Source organism: Corapipo altera, unplaced genomic scaffold, assembly GCF_003945725.1.
Source record: "Corapipo altera isolate COAL_440 unplaced genomic scaffold, ASM394572v1 54, whole genome shotgun sequence".
NCBI lineage: Eukaryota > Metazoa > Chordata > Aves > Passeriformes > Pipridae > Corapipo > Corapipo altera.
Window position 1 is genome coordinate 475,896 of NW_020884902.1, and position 25,613 is coordinate 501,508.

Consider the following 25,613-nt stretch of genomic DNA (forward strand, 5'->3'; position numbering starts at 1 on the left):
CAAAACATCCTGGTGATACAGGTAAACAAAGAGTACACCAAAGGAGTGTTACACAGTTAACTGGTAGCATGTTTTAAAGCTGGAGGCTGAAGGAAGCAACAAGAAAAGGAAGTAACAGGCACTGCTAGTAAAATACTACCTTTGGCTTCCAGATTGTGGCTTCTTTATTCCCACTTTTTCCAACTTCGCTTCATATATTCTATTTATAACATCATTTCCCAATTCACACATAAGCTATAAAGCAAAATAAATACATTCAAATATAGTTGTAATAAGCTTTATCTACCTATTTAGTTGTTTTTAACCTCACTCAGCCTATTTTTACAATATTTTTCCCTGGTAAAAGTACACTTACAGAAATAAGCATGGATTTGCATCATGATAATGAAACAGTCAATTAACAGAGACACCAAATCCTGAGTAAGAGACCAAAAAACACAGTCCACTCTATTAAATTGCCATTCCCTACTGAAAGAGGATTGCTAAAACAACCACCAGAATGACATCTGCAGGCCTCATTAACAAAGGTGCTCTTTCCCACCAGCTTTGCCAGGAGCTGTTCTAACCCCGTCAACAACTGACAATTTAATCAATTCTACTCCTTCCTACCCAATGTTTTGCTAAACCATAATCTGATACAACTACAGAAAAAGAACAAATACAAAAACCAGCCTGCAGATACCACTTAAAGGAGAATTTGGCCCTACTGATGGCAATGAACAGACTTCTTGCTTCTAATACCAGGTAAAATACTTTGCTCTGGTATTTACATAAATAGTCTAGGGGTTTTTTTGGGGTGGGGGTGGGTTGTTTGTTTGTTTTCTCAGCATGAACACACTGATATTAAAATAACTTAATGTCAAACCACAAATTAAACACCACTACTCACACTGTCTTTTGATTGTTCAGAATAGAGAAGCAATACCTAGGTGCCAGAACATCACACCTGGAAACAAATGCTTTGCACCAGTTATCCAGCTGCACACATGCATCTGTGCACGAGTTCCTATTTCAGTATTGCAGACTCACATGACTTTTATAGCCATCTTTCAAGCTGGAAGTCTGGCACACAGATAGCACACAAGCAGTTGCATGAGTGATATCCTATAAGCCAGTAGGATCTCACTGTTAAGAGCTGGCATTCAAATTTTCAAGTACGATTATGCTTTAGGCTGCACAGCACTTGCAAAACTTTTCAGCTCACTACAAGACATTATTATTCTGTAAATAGATTTGCCTTTTTTAGATGCTGAAAATATCAGATAAAACTTGGTACTCAGAGTGCACTTGCGAACCTGAAGGTGGTGTAAATTTTTCTGACTTGCGAGTTTGTAACACAAATGACTCCTGCTACAGCGGGGATTATAAAAAAGTGTGAATTAAAATAAAACAACACACAACTATAAACATTTTCTTCTCAGAAGTGTAGGACATCTACTGGGTACAAATGCAAGTGTTTCGTGCACTGAATTTTCTGATATAGAGGCTTTAGAAAACAATCTAAGTACCAAATAGAAATCTGTTTCAAAAATACTGTCATACCTTTAGGAGTTCAGGTTCCCATGAATCCAACGTTAAAGATCTTACTTTTGAAAAATGGACTCCCAAGCTCCTAAACAGCATGAAAAAAAAATTAACCTGTAACTACTATGCTATATCTTAGACAGATTGAACATTAATTTATACAGAGAAAGCAGTTACCTATATTGTGTTTACAAACAGGGGTCCCTAATTTTGCTTCCACACACATTCGAAGAGGCAAACACCACCCTTCCTAATTAAGTCAATGCACAAATCAAACAGTTCTGAAGAGTTCCCCAACCTGTGTATCCCAGAGCACTCGATGCACAGTGTGATTCCGAGGTTGATACTGGCCCAGCGAGGATCTGCCAAACCACAATCACAGCAGGCAGCATTACCAGGAATACACTGAACTCGCTGCAGAGCACTCTCTCCCTTTAACAACTTCTCTTTTGACTCACTCCCAGATTCTAGGCTTCCAGTAGAAGGGGATGATTTCTTTTCCTGTTTCTAAAAGAGAAAAAAACCCAAACAAACCAATAAAAAGAGACATACTAAATTAAAGTAATAGAAGTCCCACAAATACTGACTGTGCACTAGAATCCAAGAAAAGTCACTAATGCATTAAAGGCCAAGGAAATCCATAGAACTGAAAAAATATTTAGCTTTTTAGAAGAAATACAGAACTGAATACAGTATAGGAGTATCCTATGAATTTTAATCACACTACAGAAAAATCTCATAAAAATATATAGGCCAAAATAACATTAATAAGATTAAATGAAAGACAGATTACACAATTTCATTGCATTTCTACTGGAAGGCAAATAATGGATTTGGTTTTTTCCTTCCCTCTCATTAAAAGAAGTTTTATCTATTTTAAGTTTTCAGTGTCTAAAGGGGAGGTTGGCATTTGGTTGATTTTTAAACTCACCTCAGATTCATCCCCTTTCTCTCTGTATGCTGTGGCAATACTGGTCTGAACAGCCTTAATCCAGGCCTGCCGCAGCTTTTCCGAGTCCGCCTGAAGCATGCAGCTCCTGTGACACACCACGAGTGCTCAGAGTGAGAGACATCCAACAATAAAAACTCCTGAGGAGCTTTCTTGCTCCCCCCACAAGTATACTGTTTAGCAGGCATTGTCTAATACACCCATTTATTTTGAGATAACAAAGCGGCTGAGCCTTTGTGAGTTGTAAACTCCGTATTTCAAAATTATTTGCAGGTAATGCTAAAACACACAGATATGACTCTTCAAATAACCTAGAGAATGGCTTAGCTCCCTATTCCTTTTTTTATTCCAAATTTTTCATTTTCATATCCTCATATGCATTTTACCCCCATGACTAGTTACACAAGATACTAGTACAGTCCTTAGAAACACACTTTCATTCACTGAGATCAAGAGAGAATAATTTAAAGCTCTCTGACAAAGAATGAACTACTTTTCACACCAACAGTCAAAGGAAACAGGTCATGTAGTATAAAACTGTTCCAACATTTGAAAAAGCACAGACAAGGAAGAGCAAAATGCAAGCTATAGTGAACCACAGCTGGGAATGCAAACGTCAGGATGGACAGAAACCTATTCAGAAGAGAAATGTAAGGAGTGGGGAGTGCACATAACATCCAAACCTAAAAGCAGGTTGACCTCGTATCAAAAACATAAACATGGTCACATCTCAAAATCACTAATGAGGAATCCATGTCCTGCCCTTGCTGTGGCAGGATGCCAAACTTCCCCAAATACAGCCAATGCACTGCACCCTTGGAGCTGCAAAATAATTTTATTTGGCAGTATCATTTAGTGCATTCTGAAATATAATTTAACATTACCAAGAGAACGTACTAATGTGCTTCTCTCTCATTACACCAATCAGAAATGTGGAGAAACTGAGACCTAATTTCTACCTTATTAAGCAGTTGATAGTATCAGCTACTACTGAGCTGCAAGAGCTCTGCACCACAAGCCATTTATGCAAAAAGCACAAGAATGTATGTTTATTTTAGTGCCAAAAGTAAACTAAATACCAGGAACACTTCTCACAGCATCACTTACTCTTAGCCAAAATTTCAGAGAACAAAATTGTTCAGATAGTTTTCCTGTTTTGATCTATCCCAAGAGAAATGTTAGTCTTACATTTTAAGACAACTGGATGTAATGATTTTTTTAATTATTATTATTTTTAAATAAGCATACTATATCACTTCTCCTTACTTTGTTGGAGAAACCACCTCAAAACAGAAACGTCTTTCTATGTCTTCACAGTGTTTAACTGTGCAGAGCCGCAAGTCTTCAACAACTACTGTGGGATTATCCTAAGAAACAAAAAATTAACAAAAATGTCAGAGAGGAAAAATAATATCATTGCTAGTAATCCCAAAATATGCATCATTCAATTCGATTTGCCTGTTTATACAAATTTTTCCCCTAAAAATAAAATTGGAAATAGGTGGATCTGGAGACACCTAGCAGGATATATTTAGATAAATTTTAATATTTAGTTACATTTAATGAAAATTTAATACAGACTTGAGAGAATTTCTTTTTACCTACAATGCAATTCACTATGTATTAAACACCCTCAATTTTAACAACAGTATTCAAACAATGGTATTCAAAGGAGTACAAAGGTACTTTCTAAGAGATGCTATTAACTCACAAGAAAATCTGAAAAATTATCAGCAGTACTGTAAGTGCCAAATAAAAAAAACCCAGAAGCTGAAAGCATTGGTTTTGAAAATCTGATTCAATTCATAAGAATTCCATTCTAAGCTATCACCATTTTAAGGCTGCAGTTAAAAAAAAAAAAGGTAATGGGAATTTACAAACAGAAAATGCCCAACCCAACCAAATGTGCTCACACACACACAACTGTTTCCTTCCTTTCCAACCACAAAAATGAAGCCCCTTGGTTTGACAGCATCAGAAAACACGGAACAGTTCTGAACCCAGTCTGTTTGCAGTAAAGAGGAAGGACTTGTCATAAGCTCTTTCCTCTTTTTTCCCCACTGTCTCCATACAGTTTTCTAGTTTTTTCCAACCTGAAGAACAGTTACAGCTACGTGGTACAAAAGCAGATTCTAGAACAGCAAACAAAGGAGCAGGGGCCCAAAAGCTGACTGAAAAGGCTTCTACAGCTTGGGGCAGAACTGGACTTGCTTCTGTAATATACAGCTACTGCCCCTTCCCACCAGCAGAAAGGCAGATATTGACTGCTGAACCCCTGTGCATTTTCATCAAAGCAGCCCTGACTGCTTCATAATAAATCTTTCATGCCTCTTTTCCCCCCCCTCTCTCCCCAGCTGCTAAATTGGGTATGTGAACCAGTAAGTAACAGGAGGGAGCAAGTCCTGAAAGAGTTAAACACAACTGCTCAGAGAACACGGAATATTTGACTGCCAGCAAGTGTGCACAAGCCTTTGGGGACCAACAACTTTTAAAGCTTTAACTAGGTTACAAACCCCACAGCAAATAAAGTATGTGCTTACAAGTCACTGCACAGGAATCTCAGAATCTGTCAGTGTAGCCATTAGTCTCATTTTACATAGGGAGAAACTAATTTAGAAAAAGCAGTGGGTTGTTGAAGATCATGCAGGATGCCAAGGTCAGCACTGTTTTCCCAATCTATCGGCAAAACCATCACCCAAACCCCAAACTATCCCAAGCCAATTTTCGATTCCTACCTTAAATTTCTTCTGGTACACAAGTTGGTTATTTTGTATTGAGAACCAGCGCCTATTCAAATGAAGAGACATCCAGAGAATATGTAACTGATTTTACAGTGCTTATTGGACTGAAATGTGCAAACATACAGTCTACAGAGAGACTGAACAAAAGAATTCACAAGAGTAATGCTGCAGTCAGTTTTGGCAAGTATTTCGTGAGAAGAAGGAAAAAAGGGAAAGCAGAGACAAAACAGAAAAGAAAGCAAGGTTCAAATAATATGAGTCCTAAACAAACACATTCATGTTATGACAACATTAGTTAAGCTATCACAAAAAACCATTTTCATTTCAAAGAACATTTCCTTCTGTATTTTAGCAGTAAGCTACAATTTTAAATAGCTGATAACACAAATTCAGATAGTTTGAATAACAAAAATACTTAAACCATGTAAACTACTCCCAAAATATTTTTGAGGGTAGAACTAAGAAATAACTTATTAAAGCACTAAAAATATTAGTGTTGCTATCCCATGCAGGTTTAATATCTATATTGGGCATTTCTTAAAATTTTAGAAATAAAAAGATTGCAAATAAAAATTAAAAACCCCCAAGATAACCTTTTAAGTAGGATCCTAACTTAAGCCTCAGCTTAGAATGAAAATATAAAATAAAAGATTTAATGAAGGCATCCTTTAAAATCCAAAAGATAACATAATGCTTAAAAACTCTGAAGTGTATCCTTCCCTCTCTAATTCCCTGTTCAGATAGGATACAACTCAGAGAATGAAAAGATCATTCATATTTGGGAAATAATTAAAAGTGTCTCAGATCTCTAACAATGGTGTTTTATCAGACCACTGAATATAACAAAAAAAGGACCAGATATAACCGTACCTTTCTAGATATTCTGGGGATGCACAAAATAGAAGCTAACTAATCATCACTGGTTTTGAACTGACAAAAATGAAGGGAACGTAGAAAATAATTCTGTCCTGCAGTGAATTTTACACTTTTTGTTTTGTTCAGGCTTAAAATGCAAACCTGCATTTACCACAGCATAATTCCTCAATTATCTCCAACACCCCCACTTGTACCACACATCATTTTTGCCTGCACTGCCAATTAGTTTGAATGGTAACCATACACAAAATATTGTATTGCAACAGATCTTGTTATTCTCCACAGACTTTTGAGCTTCAAGCTGTAGTTCACTACAGTTAGTAACAAGAGGGCTCCATGTATTTATTCAACCATCAAAAGCCATTCATGGAAAGAAGTGCACAAAGATTGTTAAGGAAAATTAGGATATGCAAAAAATGTTAGATTCAAAACAGAAAACCTAGTATTTGTTAGAAAAGTTAGTGCTTAGTAGACAGATGAGATTCTACCTTTTAACAATTAATCTTTTCAAATGTTGTGCAGATATATTTAATTTAAAAAGCAACAACAGGATATCCTGTTGTCCTTGATTTTTCCAATTTATTAACAGCAGTAGTTTTGGTCACTGCTATTGAAAAGGTATCACCTTTATCATCTATTTACAGATTCAGTAACTAAGCCTCATACCCTTCCATAAGGCAGGTTGTTGCTAATATTTAAATAGGAAACTCAACAAAAAAAGCAGACCAGAAAAGGAAAATAAACTCAGGTTTTATTCACGTGCCTTTTTTTTTTTTTTAACATAACAGAAAAACATGACAAGTGGTGCCTAAGTAATAAAGGGGGGAAAAAAGCAGCCTTGCCCCAAGACAACATGCAAGGGAGCAAATCCCTAATAATGGCCTTAGGTAGTGTAATTAACTTCATTAATGCAAGGCTTCATTTGTTCTAAAGCTAAATCTTTCATGAGTTACTATAGTAAATAAGCTCCACTCTCATCCACTGGATACAAGTGAGCACACAAACTGTAACACAAATTTGTGTCATCTTCAAAGTCTAGTCTAGAAGTTTTCAAAGTATTTCAGTCCCTTTTTTTCCTAGCAGAGAAATTAAACCTGTTGACGAGAAATTTCCAGTTCAGCTAAAAAGGTTGCAGATTTTGGTAATTTTTTAAAAGAAACTTTTATTGAACAAGATCAACTATTTAGAATGTAGGATAACCTGCAGATCACACTTTTGAAGTAGATGTCAGAGCTGATGCATTTATTGTATGCTTGACAAGATAAAAGTGGTAGGCTGCCCCCCAAGGTGTCAGTGCCATAGCACTTTTATTCAGGTCAAAATCTTTTATTAGAGTTATTCCTCATTAACCAAATACCACCAATAAAGTCTATGTAGGAAACAGACTGCTGGGGGCCTACAGCAGTAACAACCATGAACTTCTGAGGGACAATGAAGGTGCTTTTATAGGGTAACCCACAGCTGTTCTGCTGTAAGAATAATGTTCATAAACCCTTAGGCAACATGTGTGCAGTAAGTACTGATTATTACCACACTTTCTTTAAATGTGCCACTCTGTCAAAAACAGGAGAGAAGCATCGTGAAAAAGAAAACATACTTGGGAATTTTAAAGTAATTTACACTGTCTCAGTAGTGCTTAAATTTAGTTTGTGTTTAGAAGCTGAATGTTTTCCATCCTTTATATCTAAACAATTCAAAACCATATTTGTTAAATACAAAATAATGCAAAATTTATTTAAAAAAAATCTGATTTCAGAGAACAAAGTAATACTGAAAATATAGAACTTGAGTTTTACATAAAAACAATGAATCATGCTTATTGATTCTTAAAAGGAAACAGTTTTCTTCTCTTGTTGTAAGCAGCACACAAGTAAAACAGAGTGACTAAGAATGCACAACATTTAAAAGTACTTCTCTATTCCCAATGCAGTTGATAAGAAAAAAGAAAATCTCACCAACTTCAATTGGAAAAAGTCAAAACACTGATTTGTACGCTCAGAAGTTTGAGTGCAGAAACTTTGCTTTAATTCCTTTTTAGCTAAAAACTAGCTCAATCTTTCTAATTCTTTTAAAAGTGTTGAGCAGCAGGTATGCTGGCATCCCAGGCAGAATCCTTCTGTTATTTTCTTAGACTGAGTCACTTATATATCCATTGCAAGTAATCAAAATTAAATGCAGGGTTAATGAAGAGCTTTTTGCGTGCCAAAGAAACATTGGGAAGGTATAAAAGAAGCTGGTTGGTACCTGATGTGATCTGGCTTTTTCCTGTCATGTGAAAAAATGGGGTAGGATTAAAACATAAGGGAAAGGAGGAGAAGGAATGAAAAATGCAAAATGAGCAAAATAAGCAAAGAATTAGCATGACCTGAAAATACAGCAGAATTAAAAAGGAAAACATTCAATGCACCCAATCTAAACACTGTTTAGAACATACTAGTGGTTTGACAAATGCTTTCCTCCCTACATACATTTATTCACACATATCTTTCTTCATGATATGAACTTATTTTTCATTTGAATTTCTAGGAACCAAAACAGCTTTCCAGCTACTGTGCCATAGTAAATGCACCTGACTCCAGCTCCTGATGCCTTAAGAAAAATGGTGTACAATAAGGTATATTATTTGCCAACACATAGACACACATTCAAAACACAGGTATATCTCCCTGGCCGTTACTGTAAGACTTAGCAGTACAAAGATGTAATTCTGATTTCACTAAATGGTATTATCTGAAATACTCGTGTACGTGATACACTGTCCTTTAGTCACAACAAAAAGAGATTACAAAATCTCCATCTCTTTCAAAGCACAGCAACACTGAATTGCAGCTAGCTCGTGGTTTACTCTGCAACTTGCTCAAACACTTGTTTGTTTCTCAAGCCGAAGTTTTCTGTCATGCAGAACCATTCCAAGAGCAGGAAACTTGATGCAAAAGCCCAAATAATTAAAATCTTGAGACAATGAAACCCAAGCTGCCAGGTGCCCTAGGAAGAAACTTCATCATCCCAGCAAGACATTAGCTTGGACCGGAAACAAAAGAAGTTTTCATTCATTACAACACATTTGCCCCTCTTCAAAGGGTTGCATTATACAGTTTTGATTTTTTTCTCCCCCAACAACCAGGCTTTTTCCAGGATATGGGACCCTCATAATCCACTATGAGGGTCCATGAGTTCACTGACCAATAGGTGACACAGAAGGATCACAATTCTCTAGTTTGTCAGCTAGAATCACACTGATGTGTGTCAAACCTAGACAAAAATCTATTGTACCATTTCCTTTTCCCTTATGTTTTTAATACTTGCAAATTTACACTAATAGTGGTCATTGGAATGGCTTTTGGTGCCTTTAAATCGGTCTTAAAGGAGTTCTAAAAAAGGCCTAGAACCAGCAAAATACCAAGTGACAGCAACAGAGGGAAAAGAGAAGCATCCATTTTAAATACATATTACTACTGATGGTGCAATTAGCAGTCAGCAGGAAGATCAGTGCTGTCGCCCTCGGTTCAGAACAGCAGGAAATTCCTGTATTTCTGGGCAAATTCTTTGGTTTTGCTTCAGCTGGTTGATTTTCCACCCACTCTCCAAAGATGGGCATATAATGAAGCAGCAAACTACCAATCTGATAAGAACATTGAAAGTATCTTGTGTGTCTTGGTGTCTCTGACTTCAGCTCAGAATTCCCTCATATAAAATACATCATTCTCTAAATGTTTCCTCCTTTGATATTTTGTATATTTTTTTACACCTAAAACATTTCAATGCAATGACACAGTCCTTTCTTGTACTCTACCTGGTGACTGGAAAAACATTCTAATCTCTAATATATGGTAAACTTTAATCAGTATTAGCTCCCCACAGCTGAAACTGCAACACTACATAAGTAAAGCATTCCATCAGGGGAAACAGGCAGTGGAAAATGGCAGCGACCATTTCAGTGCCTACAATATAGCAAGCAATTACAAATGTATTCAGAAATAAAAATAACACAAAAATATCTCTCTATTTTAATTAAAACATAGAAAAAATGGGGGGGCTAGATTCAGAAACTAAAAAGTTGTCTTCATTAAGGTCTTAAATGCATATTTTATGTATGATAATAGTAGTTTCATAACAATTTGTAGTGGTTTGTGAATATGTGAAATACAAAATTAAAATCATTGATTCAATTACTGAACTGCTTATAGATAGCATATCCAATCCTATTCTCTTATTCTGAAGCATCCAACTAGTCCATCACAGTGAGATAAATTATCAAAAATCTAATATTAAAAAGGTTAAAGGTTTTGCTTTATTGAATACTCCTGTGATAAACAGGAGAAAAAACTTCAAGTAAATATCAATTATGTAATAAAAGTAGGTAGCTCTGACTCATTACCAAGCTGTTTACCTTGGTTCTCTTAAATAACTTATTGTTTGGGTATACTTTTATTATCTATGTTCAAACCTGTAACTTAATCTGAAGGAATGCCATGGTGTATCTTGATTTAATTACAACTTATTTACTTTGTGTCTATTTAAATTTCCAACACACAGAAGTCAGTTTTAATTGAATCCTACTCTCTAAACACTTTAAGGTAAGATACATTTACAGTATTACTAGGTATGGAGCCATGTGGAAAAATAATATTTCCCAACTATCCTCCAACACTCCTCCCCTGCTCCCTCCTGTCACCTCCCTGAAGAGGAAGACCTTCCTGTTACCTAAAAGAGGAACCCAGAGAGAGTCAGTTTTGCCTTCAGTCAATCCGCAAAACACCTTGGCAAAAAGGTGCTTCCACCCTTCAGCCCACTGAGAATCCAATAAAGGACAATGTCCTGCCCTGTTACTGCAGATTTTTCTCTGTGTTCTTACACTAACATCTTGTTTCACACCAGGAATATGCTCTGGAAGCACATCTCCCCATTTTCTCCCTTCACTATCCTTTGATGCTTCACAGGTTTGTCTCAGAGAACTCTGAATTCTGCTTGTAGGAAACTAACCCAGAAGGTACATTACAACTATAGACAAATAATCAGACCATAGGACCAGACCAGAATTAGTCCAAAGCAAAATCCTGTGTACAAGCTGCCCATGACTTGTTAATACAGATACAGTTTTATTGACAGCTTAGCCCTTACATCAGTCTACAGATTTAAGTGAAGCAATCCCAATTTGTTACAGATTTGTGGTGTTCCAAGATGCTCAATACAGTATAGAATAATTAAGACTGGAAGGGACCACACATCCAAATGCACATACTGGCCTTTGAAACAAAGCAAATAGTTTAACAGAAGCACTGCTGAAAAAATTGCAGAACACGAGACAGGAAAAAGAACTCTGTATTACAACAAATTATCTTTAAAATTCAAGAACTGTGTCCAACTGTGCTATAAATGCTCCAGCATATGTATTTCCATGAGGAAAGTACATACCCTCGGAAACTCAAAAGAAATCCTATTCAGGGAGAAAAATATTTAAATAGTAAAATGTACATTGTTAAAGATATATGACTAACAACATACTTTGAATTTTCAAAAGAACCATCAAAACTACTTAGCAAAAGTCACTGCACAAGACAGGAATTGTAAAAGATAACTATTACATTGTTTATCTTTCAGGAAAAATAGCTTGAGTCCTTGACTGTGTTTTCCTGCTTCCACTGGCCACCCAACTTCCATTTTACTTTGTCTTCTAATACTTTCCTAGCATATCCACTCACATAGTTTATTGTATGCAATCATAAGGATTGCTCTGTTTCAACCCCAAAGTAAGGCCAAAGCACAATTACAAAGCTAGGCTGCACCCAACAAAGCAGGCTTTCCATACATAAGACTTTTCCAAACAAAGGTACACTCTTAGAAAAAGGTCTGCAAACAACTAGGACAGAAAACAAGGAAAAATGGCTTTGAAGTGTCATCTCTACTTTAATTAACAGAGTCACCCCAGTGTTCTGTCAAAACTGTGGAATCAGAGAGTTACACAGATTTTAAGTCAGACCAGAATTCAGCTTACCAAGCAGTATCTTTATAAGCAGCAAATAGAGATTCTCAATAATTACCTGTTCCAAGTCTTGAAGGCATTGCTGGCTCGCTTAAACAGATAACCTTCCATAACAATACCATTGGCTGCATCTACATTGTATTCTAGTTTTGTATCATCACTGGAATAATCCTAGTACAAAGGAACAAGACAAGAAAAAGACATTGCAGTTTCAAATGAAATTTCAAGTATGGGCAGTACTATTGTCAAAGAGTAAACATCTAGGAATGATGTTTTGCTTGCACCACTTAATAGTCAAACCATGACTCAGTCCCTGAAGATTTTTTTTTTAAATGTAGTTTTAGGAGATCAGAACACTGAAGATTTCTACTTTACCTGTACACAGGGGGAATTTCTTGCTCAGGTATTGGTGACCTCTACAGAGGGCAAACATTGCTAACAGAGCATCTCATTTGAGCAGCTTCAACTGCTCAAATGGTCTCACATATATTCCCAAGAAAAGGGACAGCAAAGCACAGGAAATGGGGCAACGAAAGTTAGGAATCAAAACTGAAAAACAGTTGCAGCCTGTTGCAGACACCTGAATAAAGCCAGTTGTGCTTCAGCATTTCCTTCAACTCTGTCATCTTGACAATTGAGCTGAATAGGAATTTAGAAGACAAGTAATCAAATAAAGATGATGCCATCAGTTAACTCTAATTAAAGCAGTCACAGTGCTGGAAATGATGACAAGAACTTAGTAGTAATTTTTCCTTTATGATCTTGGATAAGATTACAAAACTACAGGTAGGACAAGGGAATATACATTTTCATCAGCCTAATAACAAATAACATCAGCTAATAACAGTTAATAGCAGCTTTACAAATTTTACAAGGCCGACTGCTTCACATCTCCAGCAAAGGCAGATTAGACTAAGTAATAATACATGTGGTGATCATTTGCTTTAACATCTCATTGAAAACAGCATGGACTCTTCCCAGAGAAGTAGAGTTCAGATATTCAGTGAGTGGGAGGCTAACAGCTACAAGGGGTGCATGAAAATGGAATGGAATCACATAATTTATCATATGCTATGTCCAGATATCAAAATAACATACATGCTGTAATTTAATTTCACTGTTAGTACAATATATCCTAAAGTAGACTAGCAACATATGGTTTCTTCCCCTTTACAAGGGCATAAGAAACACATCACTGAAAATTAGCTTTCAGAAAAAAAAACAACTGAACAGGTTAAATACTGAAGATACAGAACATTTTGTAATATCACTCTCCTGAACCTCCAGCAGTAACTTATTTTACATTGCAAACATCAGTTCTGTGTGAAAAGTGTATCTGTAAGTCTGTTTTCCACTTTGCTCCTTTGGAATTTGTCTACATACACGAGGAAAAGAGGCAATATCAAAAAAAAGAAATAAAAGGTAATCAGCTTCAAAACCAACATCAGCAGCCCAGGCTGCACACAACTTTTGTGCTACACATGATGTTTACTCTTATACATGCAGATGGTTTGGTCCAATCCAAGGTTAATTAGACATGACAGTGAAATGGCTGCAAATATTAAAATGGGGCCTTTAAACTCCCTGGTCAGCACAGCATAAATGCCTTAAACTTACTCAGTGTTTTCAGCTAGTACCAATCTGAATAGATTAACTAAATTTGAAATGTTAAATCTAGATTATTTAACTAACAGATGATCAATGGAAGATGTCTGCATTTGTGCATTTATTATTCAGCATTTAATAACTTTGATTTTCTGCCTGTTTTGGAGATCAGAAAATGCTGAATATAAAAGACAATATAAGCACAAACACCTAAGTATCACACTACAATTTTAATTTAGTATTTCACAACTTATGACACACACAAACTTTCTCAGTGGTAAAAACTCGTTTTAGTTTCTTATGCTCTCAAAAAAAAACAAAAAAACAACCAAAACACTATAAGCACAACTTCGATAGGCTGATGTCACATTCCCTCCCTCCCACAAAAATGTTAAATGACTCTAACTTACCAGTTCCCAAACATAATGAAACCTGCTAAAGATTTGCATCTTCCTGCCTCAGTGATGCTTGCAACTCCTTGTCTAGTGAAAGACAACATACATTCCCTCAGTCTTTTCTGACCAAACTACTGTGTAATCACATTTTCCTTGGGGTTTGGAGAACTGCTGCAGAAAATGCAACTGTCTTTTCCAATGAGTCTTGATCTGTGCTTTGAAGACATATACAAGTATGACAGGAAACCTTCTTTGGATTGTTTATCACACCACAGTCTAAAACAGTGACCCTTCCTCATGAAGTGCATTTAGTGTCATTTTAATGATTTCCCTGATTGAATTCCACCTTTATATAGCAGAAAAAGACACAAGTGTATACAGACAAATGTTAAATAGCTTTCTAACTGCAGATAGCAGACTACCAGCTTGAGGAGGAGGGAGTAAGGCTTCCATATGCTTTATCCATAAAACTTTATAAATGAAGTTGTGGTCAGGAAAAAGATGACCAAACAATCACAAAAAACCATGCCCCACTTCATTTCAATTACATGGAAACAACTAGGAAAATAAACTAGATAAGCTGTATCTGATCTTATAGTCTCTGCTATTTTATAATTAAAAAATTGGAGAAAAGCAGTCACTTTATAGTTTATTTTTAACTTGGTATATGGAAAAGTTTAGTGAATCATGAAGAATCATCAGGGGGTGGAGAGAAATACATCCATATCTTTCCAGTGTCCTGCATAAGAGAATCACATGTTAATAAACCCAGTCACTGTATGTGATTCAGAATTTTGAGCTCATTAAGCAGGTACACAACTGATAAATATTTTATTTTAAACATAATTTATTTACTAATTAGGTGTCAGTTAGGGGTAAAGTACATTTCACCTAATCAGAACTAAGAAAATTAAGCCAGTATTATGCAAGTTACACTAAAGTGCTACATCACACATTTCATTCAGATTTGAAAGAAGAAACATCTATGGATTCTATTCTGACACTCGTTTTTCATGGTTGGTTGCTACTGGAAGACAAACATGTACAAGTGGGTTATATAAGTGAAGCATACAGCATGCTTTCAATGCCTTTTTTTCCCCTCTTTTTCTTTAATAGTCCATGAGGTACAGCAAACTAGCTGGAAATGAAAAACAACTTTTATCTCCAGAAATAATACTAATCTAGTGTGTCACAGAACACTTAATATTCTTGGCAGTGTTTCAGTGAATGTATTTTCATATGAACATATCAATTCATCACACATACTTGATTCATTTCATAGCTTGCATGTTTTATGTTTCTCTACATACAATTCTCTTGTTACCAAAACAACCCCCCCCATGCTTTTCAGCAGCAGAGCTTTTGATTTACTTTCAACATGAAAACTGCTATCAGGCCATGAAAGCTGTTCAAGCCGTTTTACCAGTAAATCTTAGGGACTGTATTTTAACACTGAATCTTAACATCCATCTTAACATTGAATATGTTTTCAAAATGGTTTTTTACTCTAGAGATGTAACATTTTAAAAGTTTTTTATAAGGGAAGTAAATGAGGGAGTGTAACTACCAAAGAAAACACTAACCTGAAAAGTTAGGCCAGAATATACTAAATAAAGGACAGTAACTGTGCAACCCCCCCATTCAGAAAGTTGCTTCCATTCCATTCCCTTCCCCATCGATCAGCAAGAAATGTTAGTCATGCTTAAGCTGAAAGTCCCTCCAGAAAGGGCTTAAAACAACAAGAGACACAACAAGTAACAAGGTTTTCAATCCCAGACAGAGAGAGAAGGCGAGAGCGTCACTGAGCAAACAAGTCACTTGAAACATGAGCACATCTTTGCTTTTGGAGGCAGGAATTAGTTTGCATTACTTCTCAACAGCAGCTCTGGTTCACGTGATGTGGTAGCATCTGGTTTCCTACCACCTTGTTTACTCAAGATGTTAAAAATTTTCAAATCGTTCTCACTCCAGCTGTTTCCTGAGCAGTTTTTCGGAAGCAGATTTTTATTTTAATGAAAAAGGGATTTGAATACAATGAAAACTATTTGAAGTTCAAAAGAAATAACTTTTCCTGTATTATTTCCCTTATTTTAGAACAAAATATTAGCTCTGTCACAAAACCAAAAAGCCATAATGCTGCTTACAGGTCCAAGTGATTTTTAAATTATTTCTTAATTCAATATGTTATTGCAGCAGTGGGCTGCAAATTGCTCACACAAGAGTCATGTCTTAACTATTGTCACTGTGACATCACTCTTTTTTCCTATAAAAATATATTAGAAAAATTTCCCAGAATGATGATGTCATTTCTAGATTAATTCATAGTATGTATTGCTCCAGTTTAATATGGAAAAAATAATTTCTTACACTAAAGAAAAAAAAATTGTTTCCTGCATATTTTCTGTGTCAATAGACCTCAACACTTAAAAGAAATAAACCAAACAAAAATCAGATATCAGTTCTCTTAAAAAAGAAATCACACTATATTGGTGACCAAGCCCTTCCATGACACCTGTATTAGCCTCTTTGACAACAGCCTAATTAAATAGGATGATGATTCTACAGAAAAGTGAGATGGGTTATTTAATTAGTGCAATTACTTTGCATGCATATGCACATATATGCAAACACAGGTAGTGGGTGGGTAGGTGTGTGCACATATGCACTTACCTATACATTTCAGAAAAGGAACTGTTCTTTATCCACACAATGAAGGAAAGGCATCATTCTGAAGCATTAGATTAAAACTTCAGTATATTATATGCACATATACCTTGTGGGATATTCAACATAAGCAGCTTCAGAAGTTTCAGTTTTTATAAAACATGGAAAGATTTGGGAATGTATATCTAAGAGGCAACACAGTAGAAAGCAACATGACAAGACATGGGAACAGAGAATAGAGCTGCCATCTGGGTCAAACTGACCAGATGACAAATAATGATACAAAGATCCAAGGTCTAAGGCAGTTCTCATTGTGATGAGCTGGAAACTAACTTTGTGTGAAGGTTGGGAAAAGCAAGTAGGAGGAGACAAAAACAGACAACATGATTTGAATAAGAAACCAAGAAAATCACTGTACAAGCTCTAAGTGGAATCTCCAAGAAAGCACAGTCTAGGCATTACCATCATGAAAATGCAACAGTGACTGATAAGGACAGGAGACAACACACTCAAGTCAAAACACAGAATTTAAGAGGGCAACATACAATACAATCTGACTGCCCTGATTATATTTTAGAGACAGCCTTGTCAATTAAAGCAAGCAACAATATAAGTAACCTCACTGTGATTGCCATTTGTACTAGAAATCAAGAACATTTATATTACATACAGATATGGCTTATTGAGTTTCAAGAAGCTTAAAAGTTTCAGTGATATTTGATACTACTAAAAATAGTTTACCTGTAAGGCAGCCTTAAGCAGCATTTGAAGAAAAAACAAAGACTGTAAACACCAACCATAATTCACAATAACAAGTTATTACTCCTATGGCTAATTAAAAGATAATTGCTCACAATTTACATACTTCACCAAGCACCACTGTTTTCTAACAGCAAACCCCTCGACTACTGCCCATTCCTAAAACTAGGTCTATTAAGCCCAAACAAATTAAAATTTGAACTTCAGTGTTAATTCTCCAGTTCCATCTCTTTCCCACTTCCCTCTCTTTCTTCCCTTTCCTTGCCTGTTATCTCCTCTCTGCCTCCAAACACAGCACATCAGGACTGCCCTAAACTCTATCATCGCATCAGCTCGATTTCACAGCAAACCTATTGTTTCCCACCAATTCCTGAAGGAATGACAGGATGAACCAACAAAAATATTTTCAGCAACCAAAAATGTTACCTTTCCCCATTAGTATTAATATTGGCTCCTACTAAGGCTACCTCAATTATAATCTCCACTTGCTTTCATTTCTGAATTTATTTACTCATCAGATTTCAATTACATTGAGCTTTTTTATTTTTCAAATTTATGCCATCTGAATGGATACAGAACATATTTGAATGAGAGTAAGAAGTGTAGCATTACCTTTAAAGTGGTACCTAATTCCTTTCAAAAGTACCTGCAGTATTAGCTCACTACCAGAGTTCAGTGTAAATATTTTTAACTTCTAGTATTATACCTGTAAAACCAATACTGACCTAGAGCTTCTGAAACATCCAAACAACAGAAGTCATTCCCCCCCCTCCAACATAAACTATCTACATTTTTCTCAACAAGCAAAAGGGAGAAAATTATTGCACATAAAAATCTTTCCAAAGCAGGAATCCAATGTTATCACTTTCATATTTGGGTACAGTTGAACCCATCCATTAGACAGCCTTTACAAAAGTTCCCTTTTGCTCTTTATATGCACCAGCAGCTGCCACACCACCTCAAAGTGCTGCACTCATATTTGGCACAGCCCAAAGTGCTGTGTATGTGTGTGACTGTAAGGCTGTGCAGCACACACACCTCTTCTACAGACACACAGCAGGGAATCACAGCAACTTGTACAACTGCATTGAATCCAAGATGTAACTGAAATGTTAGAATCCTAGTATTTGAATAAATTATACTGTTCTATTCATGTTTCAGTAAAAATATAATATTTGGTCCCGTAAAACAAAATTAATATCTCCAATCTGACCCTGTGCTTACTGATGTGTAAATCTGTCTCTCTGCACTAAAAGATACCATTCCTCACAGTTCTGATGCAGAGATGCAAACTGTTGGGAAGAGATGCTACAGATACAAAAATGTGTGTGCAGCCTGCCTTTTATATTCTCTCAAGTACCTTTTGTTGAATAGTGGAGTGCTTTTGCTCCATATCTCTCTTCTCCTTTGCAGCATCTACAGCCAACTGATCCAGCTGTAAAGAGAAACAGAAAATTGGATCTTTAGATATCACGAGAAATTTAGCTCAGTAGATTTCATAATGCTGACAGAAAAAAAAAAGAGAACACATTATGTCTAGACATTGCACAACTTTTATTTTATTTGCATAGTATAATTACTTCTTTGTCACAAAGTGTTTACCTTGTATAACCACTGAAGCCTCGCTTAAAGCACTGCACTACCATCCTGAATTAACCTCTACAGAGGTGTACATTTCTTGTAGGCACTAGAAGGAATGTTTCAAAGAACAGCATGGTGCCAAGCACAGCAACTCTGCACCGCATTGGTGCTCAGCCTCTGAGGGGGATGACTCAGGCTTTAGCTGCTCCTGCTGGCCTTTGCAGCAGCACTGGCAGGAGCAGCAGAAAATACAAGGAGCAAATGACAGGGATTTTTCCCTCCACAAAGCAGGGGAACTGCCTCAACCAGGCTTTTGCATAGATAGTTTTGATCAGGTCACCAACACTGTTTGAGCAAGATTCCTTGAAATCTTAGGTAAAGGCATTCAAATTGTTTCTAGTTTCAGAAATAACAACAATGTGATTTTGAAAAGAAGAGAGACTGTCAGAGTATTTAAGTTGGCATCCTTACAGTGACAATAAAAAAGCCCCAAAACTTGCTGCAAGCATTTCTCTAGCACTACCACATAAACCTTTTCCTTATAAAACCAGAAAAAAAAAAGGCAGGAAATTTAAGATACCCTGTATGAGAAAGTATGTTTGGTTGGGAGTTTCTGTGTTTTTTTGTTTGGTTGGGGGTCTTTTTGTTGTTGTTTTTGTTTAGTGGGTTTGCTTCTTTTGTTTTTGTTTAGTGGGTTTGCTTCTTTTGTTTTTGTTTTATGCTTGTTTGTTTTTTACAGATTTTCATGTTTAAATAAGAAATGCAGGACAGGCAGATGTTGCCTGAAAGACCAGTTAGCTTAATACTTACGCGACAGGAATCTGATGAACTCCTTTATCCAGCCTGTAATACAAGCCTGCCACTAACCCAGTCCCAGCATCTCACTGACTAACCATGCCAATGCAATGCTGAGCACAGTGCACAGCCTGCAGCTTTCCATCTGTGGGACAGACCTGGCTCTGCTCCAGGCCTAGAACGAGAAGACCAGGAACAGGGAGCAGCACCAGTTTTCCAGCTGAAGTCAGTCACGTGGCAGAAGGCACAGTGTGACTAACAGAACCTCTAATCCACACACAAATAGGATTGTCTCCACCCACTCTCAGAACCACAAGTGACAAGCCCTGCCAACCCTGGCCATTTCCCCAGTGTTTTATTTCCCCTGCTTGACATGACATAAATGAGAAAAGAAGTGACAGTAACAGGCTCTTACACCCTTGTGCTAGACAATCCCCAACAATTACAGAGCCACCAGGCAGTTGGGACATCTGGATCCAATTCCACACTCTGTTACTTTTCTTAACTCCTCTCTCCCTGTCTTCCTCTCTGGCTCAAAAGGCCACACCAGCACTTCCACACTTTACAGGTATTTGTAAACATGAACACACTGAAGACTGAAGTATTCAGATGTCACATTTATGTAGCTATAGGACTTAAAAATGACACAAGAGCCTCTAAAACAGAGACTGGGATGCCATTGTTCTCAGAGACTATTTTGCACCAAGAACCCTTGGGAATAAAGATGAGGACTAATCCAAAGACTGTTCAAAACTTCATAGGAATCCAGTTTCTTGCTAAAACTTCAGATTCAGGAATCTGCACATGGACCCCCAGAAATTTCTCCTTCTACCCCGCTGGATGAAACAAAAGACAGCTTCATTCAGAGTAGGGCAATTACCTCTAATTTATCTTAAATACAAGTGTTTGAGGATATATTTACCACAGCATAAGTGCCAAAACAAAGTTTTAACAGCAGCTCATTCCATCATTTTTTTACTATAAAGTTTATTATAAAAATAAAGTTATTTTTTTTATTATAAAGACAGTATTGCATCATTCCTGTTTGAAAGCTCAAATCAGAATTCCTTCCTTTTCACTCAGGTGAGCAGCATACCAACTGTCTTAAAAGAGACTAATAGCATACAACTACCAAATATCACATATCACATAACTAAACCATCAAAATCTCAGTCATTATACCATTACTGGGTATTTCTCAAAAAATTAGGTTTTTCAAACTACTGCATTTACTGGTAAATGCATTTTTATAAACATAGTGCTGTAAGTGGCATTCTGTAGAGAATTAAGTCAGACTAAAATTTGTAGCTTTTTGAATAGTCATCTCAATGAAAATTCAATTACATTTTCTTTTTAAAGACAATGCCACATTTCACATGAAAAGTGCCAAATTCCATAATTTCCATGCAAAAGCTCATATTACACTTCTGTGCCATTAAAGATTCCCCTACAATGATCTGATTCACAGGGGATCCTACCCCAACCAGAAAGCAAAACTGCTCAATCCTACTCCATCATATAAAACAGTTATTTGAAAATATAAAGAAAAAGAATTCAAAAATTATAACTACACTATTCAAGAACACTTCAATTTTATTTCAGGTGCTGTTAAACTTTGTAATTAAGATCATACATGAAGATTACCTGGGAAAGAAAACTCACTCACCAACAGAAGGAATCTAACAGTGTTGTCACAAAAATCCAGCAAATCCCAATTATGTCACACACACTTTGTTACAGACAGAAGCTTCAACCAGTATAAACTGCAAAGTCATTAACTGTTAAACTTTCAACAGTTATTTACAAGCCTGCTTCTGTCATGAAAAATATCCGTTACTTAAATGCCAAGGTCTGCCACAAAAGAACAATTGTACAACTTCAGGGTCTTCAGTCTATCTTGCTCTAATTGCAATGTATTTAAAACATTCTCAGCTTTGGATTTGCTAAATTTAACTCCTTCAGTTGCTATGATACCAGCACCAAAATGAATGTTACACAGTGCTCCTTACCAGAGCAAGCAAAAGCATGACCAGACATTCAAAAATAACCTTGTGTTTTCTTGCTCCAATCACCTCAATGAAATGGAAACACTGAAGCCTGGTCGGCAGCATAAACCACTACCAACTCCAGAGGTTTGTTTCCTTTCCCCATCCCCTCTTCCACAGAGCTACAGGACACACATTTTATGTTACCAAAACACTCCAGTTTAACACTTACAACCCGAACCAGAAGGATGTGAAAGAATAAAGGGCACAACTAAGGAAGGGTAACATGCACCTGAACTGTTCAGGTGCCACTATTAATGGCAAACACTGACATGTTTCTTCTACAAGGAGTTAAGACCCACAGTAACCCGACTGGGGACTTGTCTCGCAGAAAAATAACTTCTCAGACATTGGATTGTTGGGAGTTATTTTCTACATTCCCAATTTGCTTCACTGCACAGACACAGAAGCAGGTTGAGGGGCACAGAGGACAACAGTGTGGTGGCAGGAATAACCAGAACAGAACAATGTAATTTCTTAGACATTCAGGGACACATCTACTCAAGATAAATGTAAATAAATGTTTGCTGTCATTTACTTGCTTTTGTACCTGGAGAGACACTTAGAATTTGGGTTGGTGGCATGGTGTGTCTGGTTGGGAAGTGGCAATAAAGGGGTTTCTATCAGAGCACTTGTTACAAGTCCTCAGATGCAGGCAAATAAAAAGTGTTGTAAGAGTATTTTCAGGTCCATTTAACTTGCACTGAAAACAAGTCAAGACACTGCTGAGTCTTCTTCCTGTACCACAGACATACATTCAAATCTCATATGTTGTAATCTATTTTTATAACCATTTTCAATGTCTCTTGTGTGCAGTTGGCAGTGGTCCATCTGACCTTCTCATGAGTCCCTCACTGAAAACCCAGAAGTTGCAATTGCCTGTTCTTAAACGTAAACAACAAAAGTGGGCAAGAAGGATTCCATGTAGGAACTCAATTTTGAACCACTTATTAAAATCAGACTTCCATTTTATAGTCTAAGTTGCTAACACTGAAGTTATTTTTGCACACATTAAAGTTTAATTATGCACACCACATAATTTATACAGTAAATAAAGCACATGAGTGGAAGGAAAACCTAATCTACTTTTTATTATTAACTATATTTATAACATGGGTCATACACAAAAATTAAAAAAAAAAATAACTCAGTGTCCTGGATACCACAGAGTACTTCAAAGAGCACTCATGACTATTTTTAAGTATGTAAATCCTAAAGGCAGCATTAATTTTAGTAAATGGACAACTTTCAGTTTGTAACTGGTTTCATTCAGGCCATTTACAGTATGTTTTTATGCTTTGCCTTCATCACACCACAGCTCCCCTTTTATTGAATAAATCTATGATGTACCTGATACATAGGCATATATCAGGTTTTCATCCATTCCGGCATATAGTTATGAATTTTTAAAATAATTTGTTACCTGTGCACCGAGATCTTTCATATAGGGCTCAAGTTCACTAAACAGATCATAGCCTTGATGAAAAAAAGCCAGATGTGCATACATAAATGATAGCATCTAGAAGGAAAAAGTAAATATTTATTCTTTTAAAAAAATGTATCAGATATCATATAAACACACCACTTAAGTAATCCACATGAAACCAACTTAAAATACAATTCCAGGTTTAATTTCTGCTCTTGTGTCCTGGTAATTTTACAGCAATACCTCATAGAGCTTCCAGTGTTGTAAAATAAATGTGAAAGGTAAAGGCAGCAAAGAACCAGGCCAAAAATCTCAGAAATCAATTGATGGGATTAACCCCATGAGCAAAACAAAAGAAATCTATTTATAGGTAGAAAATTACTTCTAATTCATGTAATTTTATTATCTCCTGTTTAACTGGGACATGTAAGCTAGAGAGGGGTTACAGAATATTTTACTAATTATCCAAAACCATCACCTTTATGAACATAGCTGAGAAGACTGTCCAGTCTTAAAACAGAAAACAAGTTGAGAAGGTGGAGAGCAGAATAGCAACCCAACTAAAGTTTTTGCTGCTTAAAGGAATTAAGTAAAATATAGGAGGGCAACTTTAGACATTTGATAGAAAAGCACCATTTAGTTTGTCAGTCCCTACCTCAATAAACTTTTTACAGAGATAATGTGAAGCAGAAAAGGGAATACAATAGAAGAAAATTGGCATGCAGATATAGCTGTTTACTAATTTAGCAGATACCTTACTATTTATATTAAAAATTACCCTCTTCTTAGAAAGAGTTGAATCCCTCTTAGAATAGATTATAAGTAGTAATAGATTATAAGTAGTACTTATTGTTTATGAAGTAATATACCAGACCTAAACAGCAGAATTCTTGGCAAAGTTTCACTTTAACAGTGAAACCCATACTGAACAATCAACAGCAGTGAAAATCTAAAAAAAGTGTTCAAATCTGAACCAAAAGGACTGTCAAAAGCAGTTAAACATGTACACCCACTCATGGTAATGGTCAAAATGACTGTCACCAAATTGCTAAATGTAATGCTTTGATGAGTAAAAGGACCAAGTTTTTAACATATTGCTTTGTGGCCACATTTTTAATTTTAGATGTGTTTAAATATTTTCTGTGTAGAACATAAAGTGCATCTTACCGATTTTAAGATTTCTGCTCTCCTTTTAGATTGAAGAACATTGATCTAGAAAAAAAGGACAAACAAGCAACTTATTTTATTCTATTTTTGCAATTTTTCCCCACATAAGTAAACTTCAAATTACTTCCAAATAATCATATCAAAGCTTAAAACATTGGAAGAAGATAACATCAGACTTCACAAAGCACTTTTAAAAGAAGATGCATTCTAGTTCTGCCACGATATCAAAATGATGCAACCAGAGAACATTTGCAAAGCTTGAATTTCACAGTGATAGTCACTGTTTTCTTACACTGGAAGGGAGAATACAGGACACCACGTGCTGGTTAGAAGTAATATAATACACCTTTCAAGGAAGGAAAATAGGTACCCATTTCCAAGAGATTGAACTCAAGATGTTTCAAACAGCCTTTCTGACAGTGTGAGCTCAGCCAGCCCACCAACTTCCTAAAGAAGTTGCACCCAGCACCACTGCTGTCTGCTGCCAGGGGAGAGGAAAGGATGGGGGCATGGTTATCTTTTCCCCTCAGACTGACAGTGTTTAAGTGTCCCAAAAGTGGGATATTGTCCCAGTCTCAGAAACAAGCAAGATCATAACAGCTTCAATAAATAACTTTCCATGTATATTTGTGCTTTTAAGTTATCTGAAGTCACTGACCAGTGGTGTTGCCCTAGAACTTAAAGATTTCATATTCCACAGAAAAAATAACTGATTTTTCCCATTCATCTAGTTCCTCTATCTTCTTTGTTCCCTAATCTTTAAAGGCTGACATCCAGAACTACAGAATTTACTTGAAAAGCCCAGTTTAGCAGAAGCACGCATGATTTTGTAATTTAACACCTCTATGTCAGTTTAAAATTCCAGCAAAAGAAATAAACTTACTGAGGATATAATCAAAACCAGATTGCACTTCTCTACTTAAGTGGTCATTATTTTGGAAAACCTTCTGCAGCAAAAATAATTAAGATTTGTTTGTATAGAATAACCCCTCAACTTATGAGACAAAAAAAATAAAAATAAAAGAAAAGGTTTTGAATTACAGTTTAAAGCCAATCTAGCTACAAGGAGATCATAGTTGTGAAACCACTTTTTCAGAAGAGCC

The 25,613-nt window shown here is 36.2% G+C and overlaps 1 protein-coding gene across 6 annotated transcripts in view; it reads right to left on the reverse strand.

Moving 5' to 3' along the window:
• The window catches only part of ACAP2 (ArfGAP with coiled-coil, ankyrin repeat and PH domains 2), a 63,884-nt gene that overhangs the window by 13,821 nt on the left and 24,450 nt on the right, over positions 1-25,613 (reverse strand). For 4 of the 6 annotated variants that reach the window (XM_027650509.1, XM_027650507.1, XM_027650503.1 and 1 more), the window contains 11 exons: positions 24,511-24,555; positions 23,341-23,436; positions 18,857-18,931; positions 17,479-17,490; positions 12,132-12,244; positions 5,209-5,260; positions 3,740-3,840; positions 2,456-2,561; positions 1,823-2,031; positions 1,543-1,612; positions 140-234 (listed from right to left, as the gene is read on the reverse strand). In XM_027650509.1, the coding sequence (XP_027506310.1) occupies positions 140-234; positions 1,543-1,612; positions 1,823-2,031; positions 2,456-2,561; positions 3,740-3,840; positions 5,209-5,260; positions 12,132-12,244; positions 17,479-17,490; positions 18,857-18,931; positions 23,341-23,436; positions 24,511-24,555 (974 nt within the window). The remainder of the gene's footprint in view (positions 1-139; positions 235-1,542; positions 1,613-1,822; positions 2,032-2,455; positions 2,562-3,739; positions 3,841-5,208; positions 5,261-12,131; positions 12,245-17,478; positions 17,491-18,856; positions 18,932-23,340; positions 23,437-24,510; positions 24,556-25,613) is intronic. The other 2 variants (XM_027650508.1, XM_027650504.1) reach the window with 1 other exon arrangement.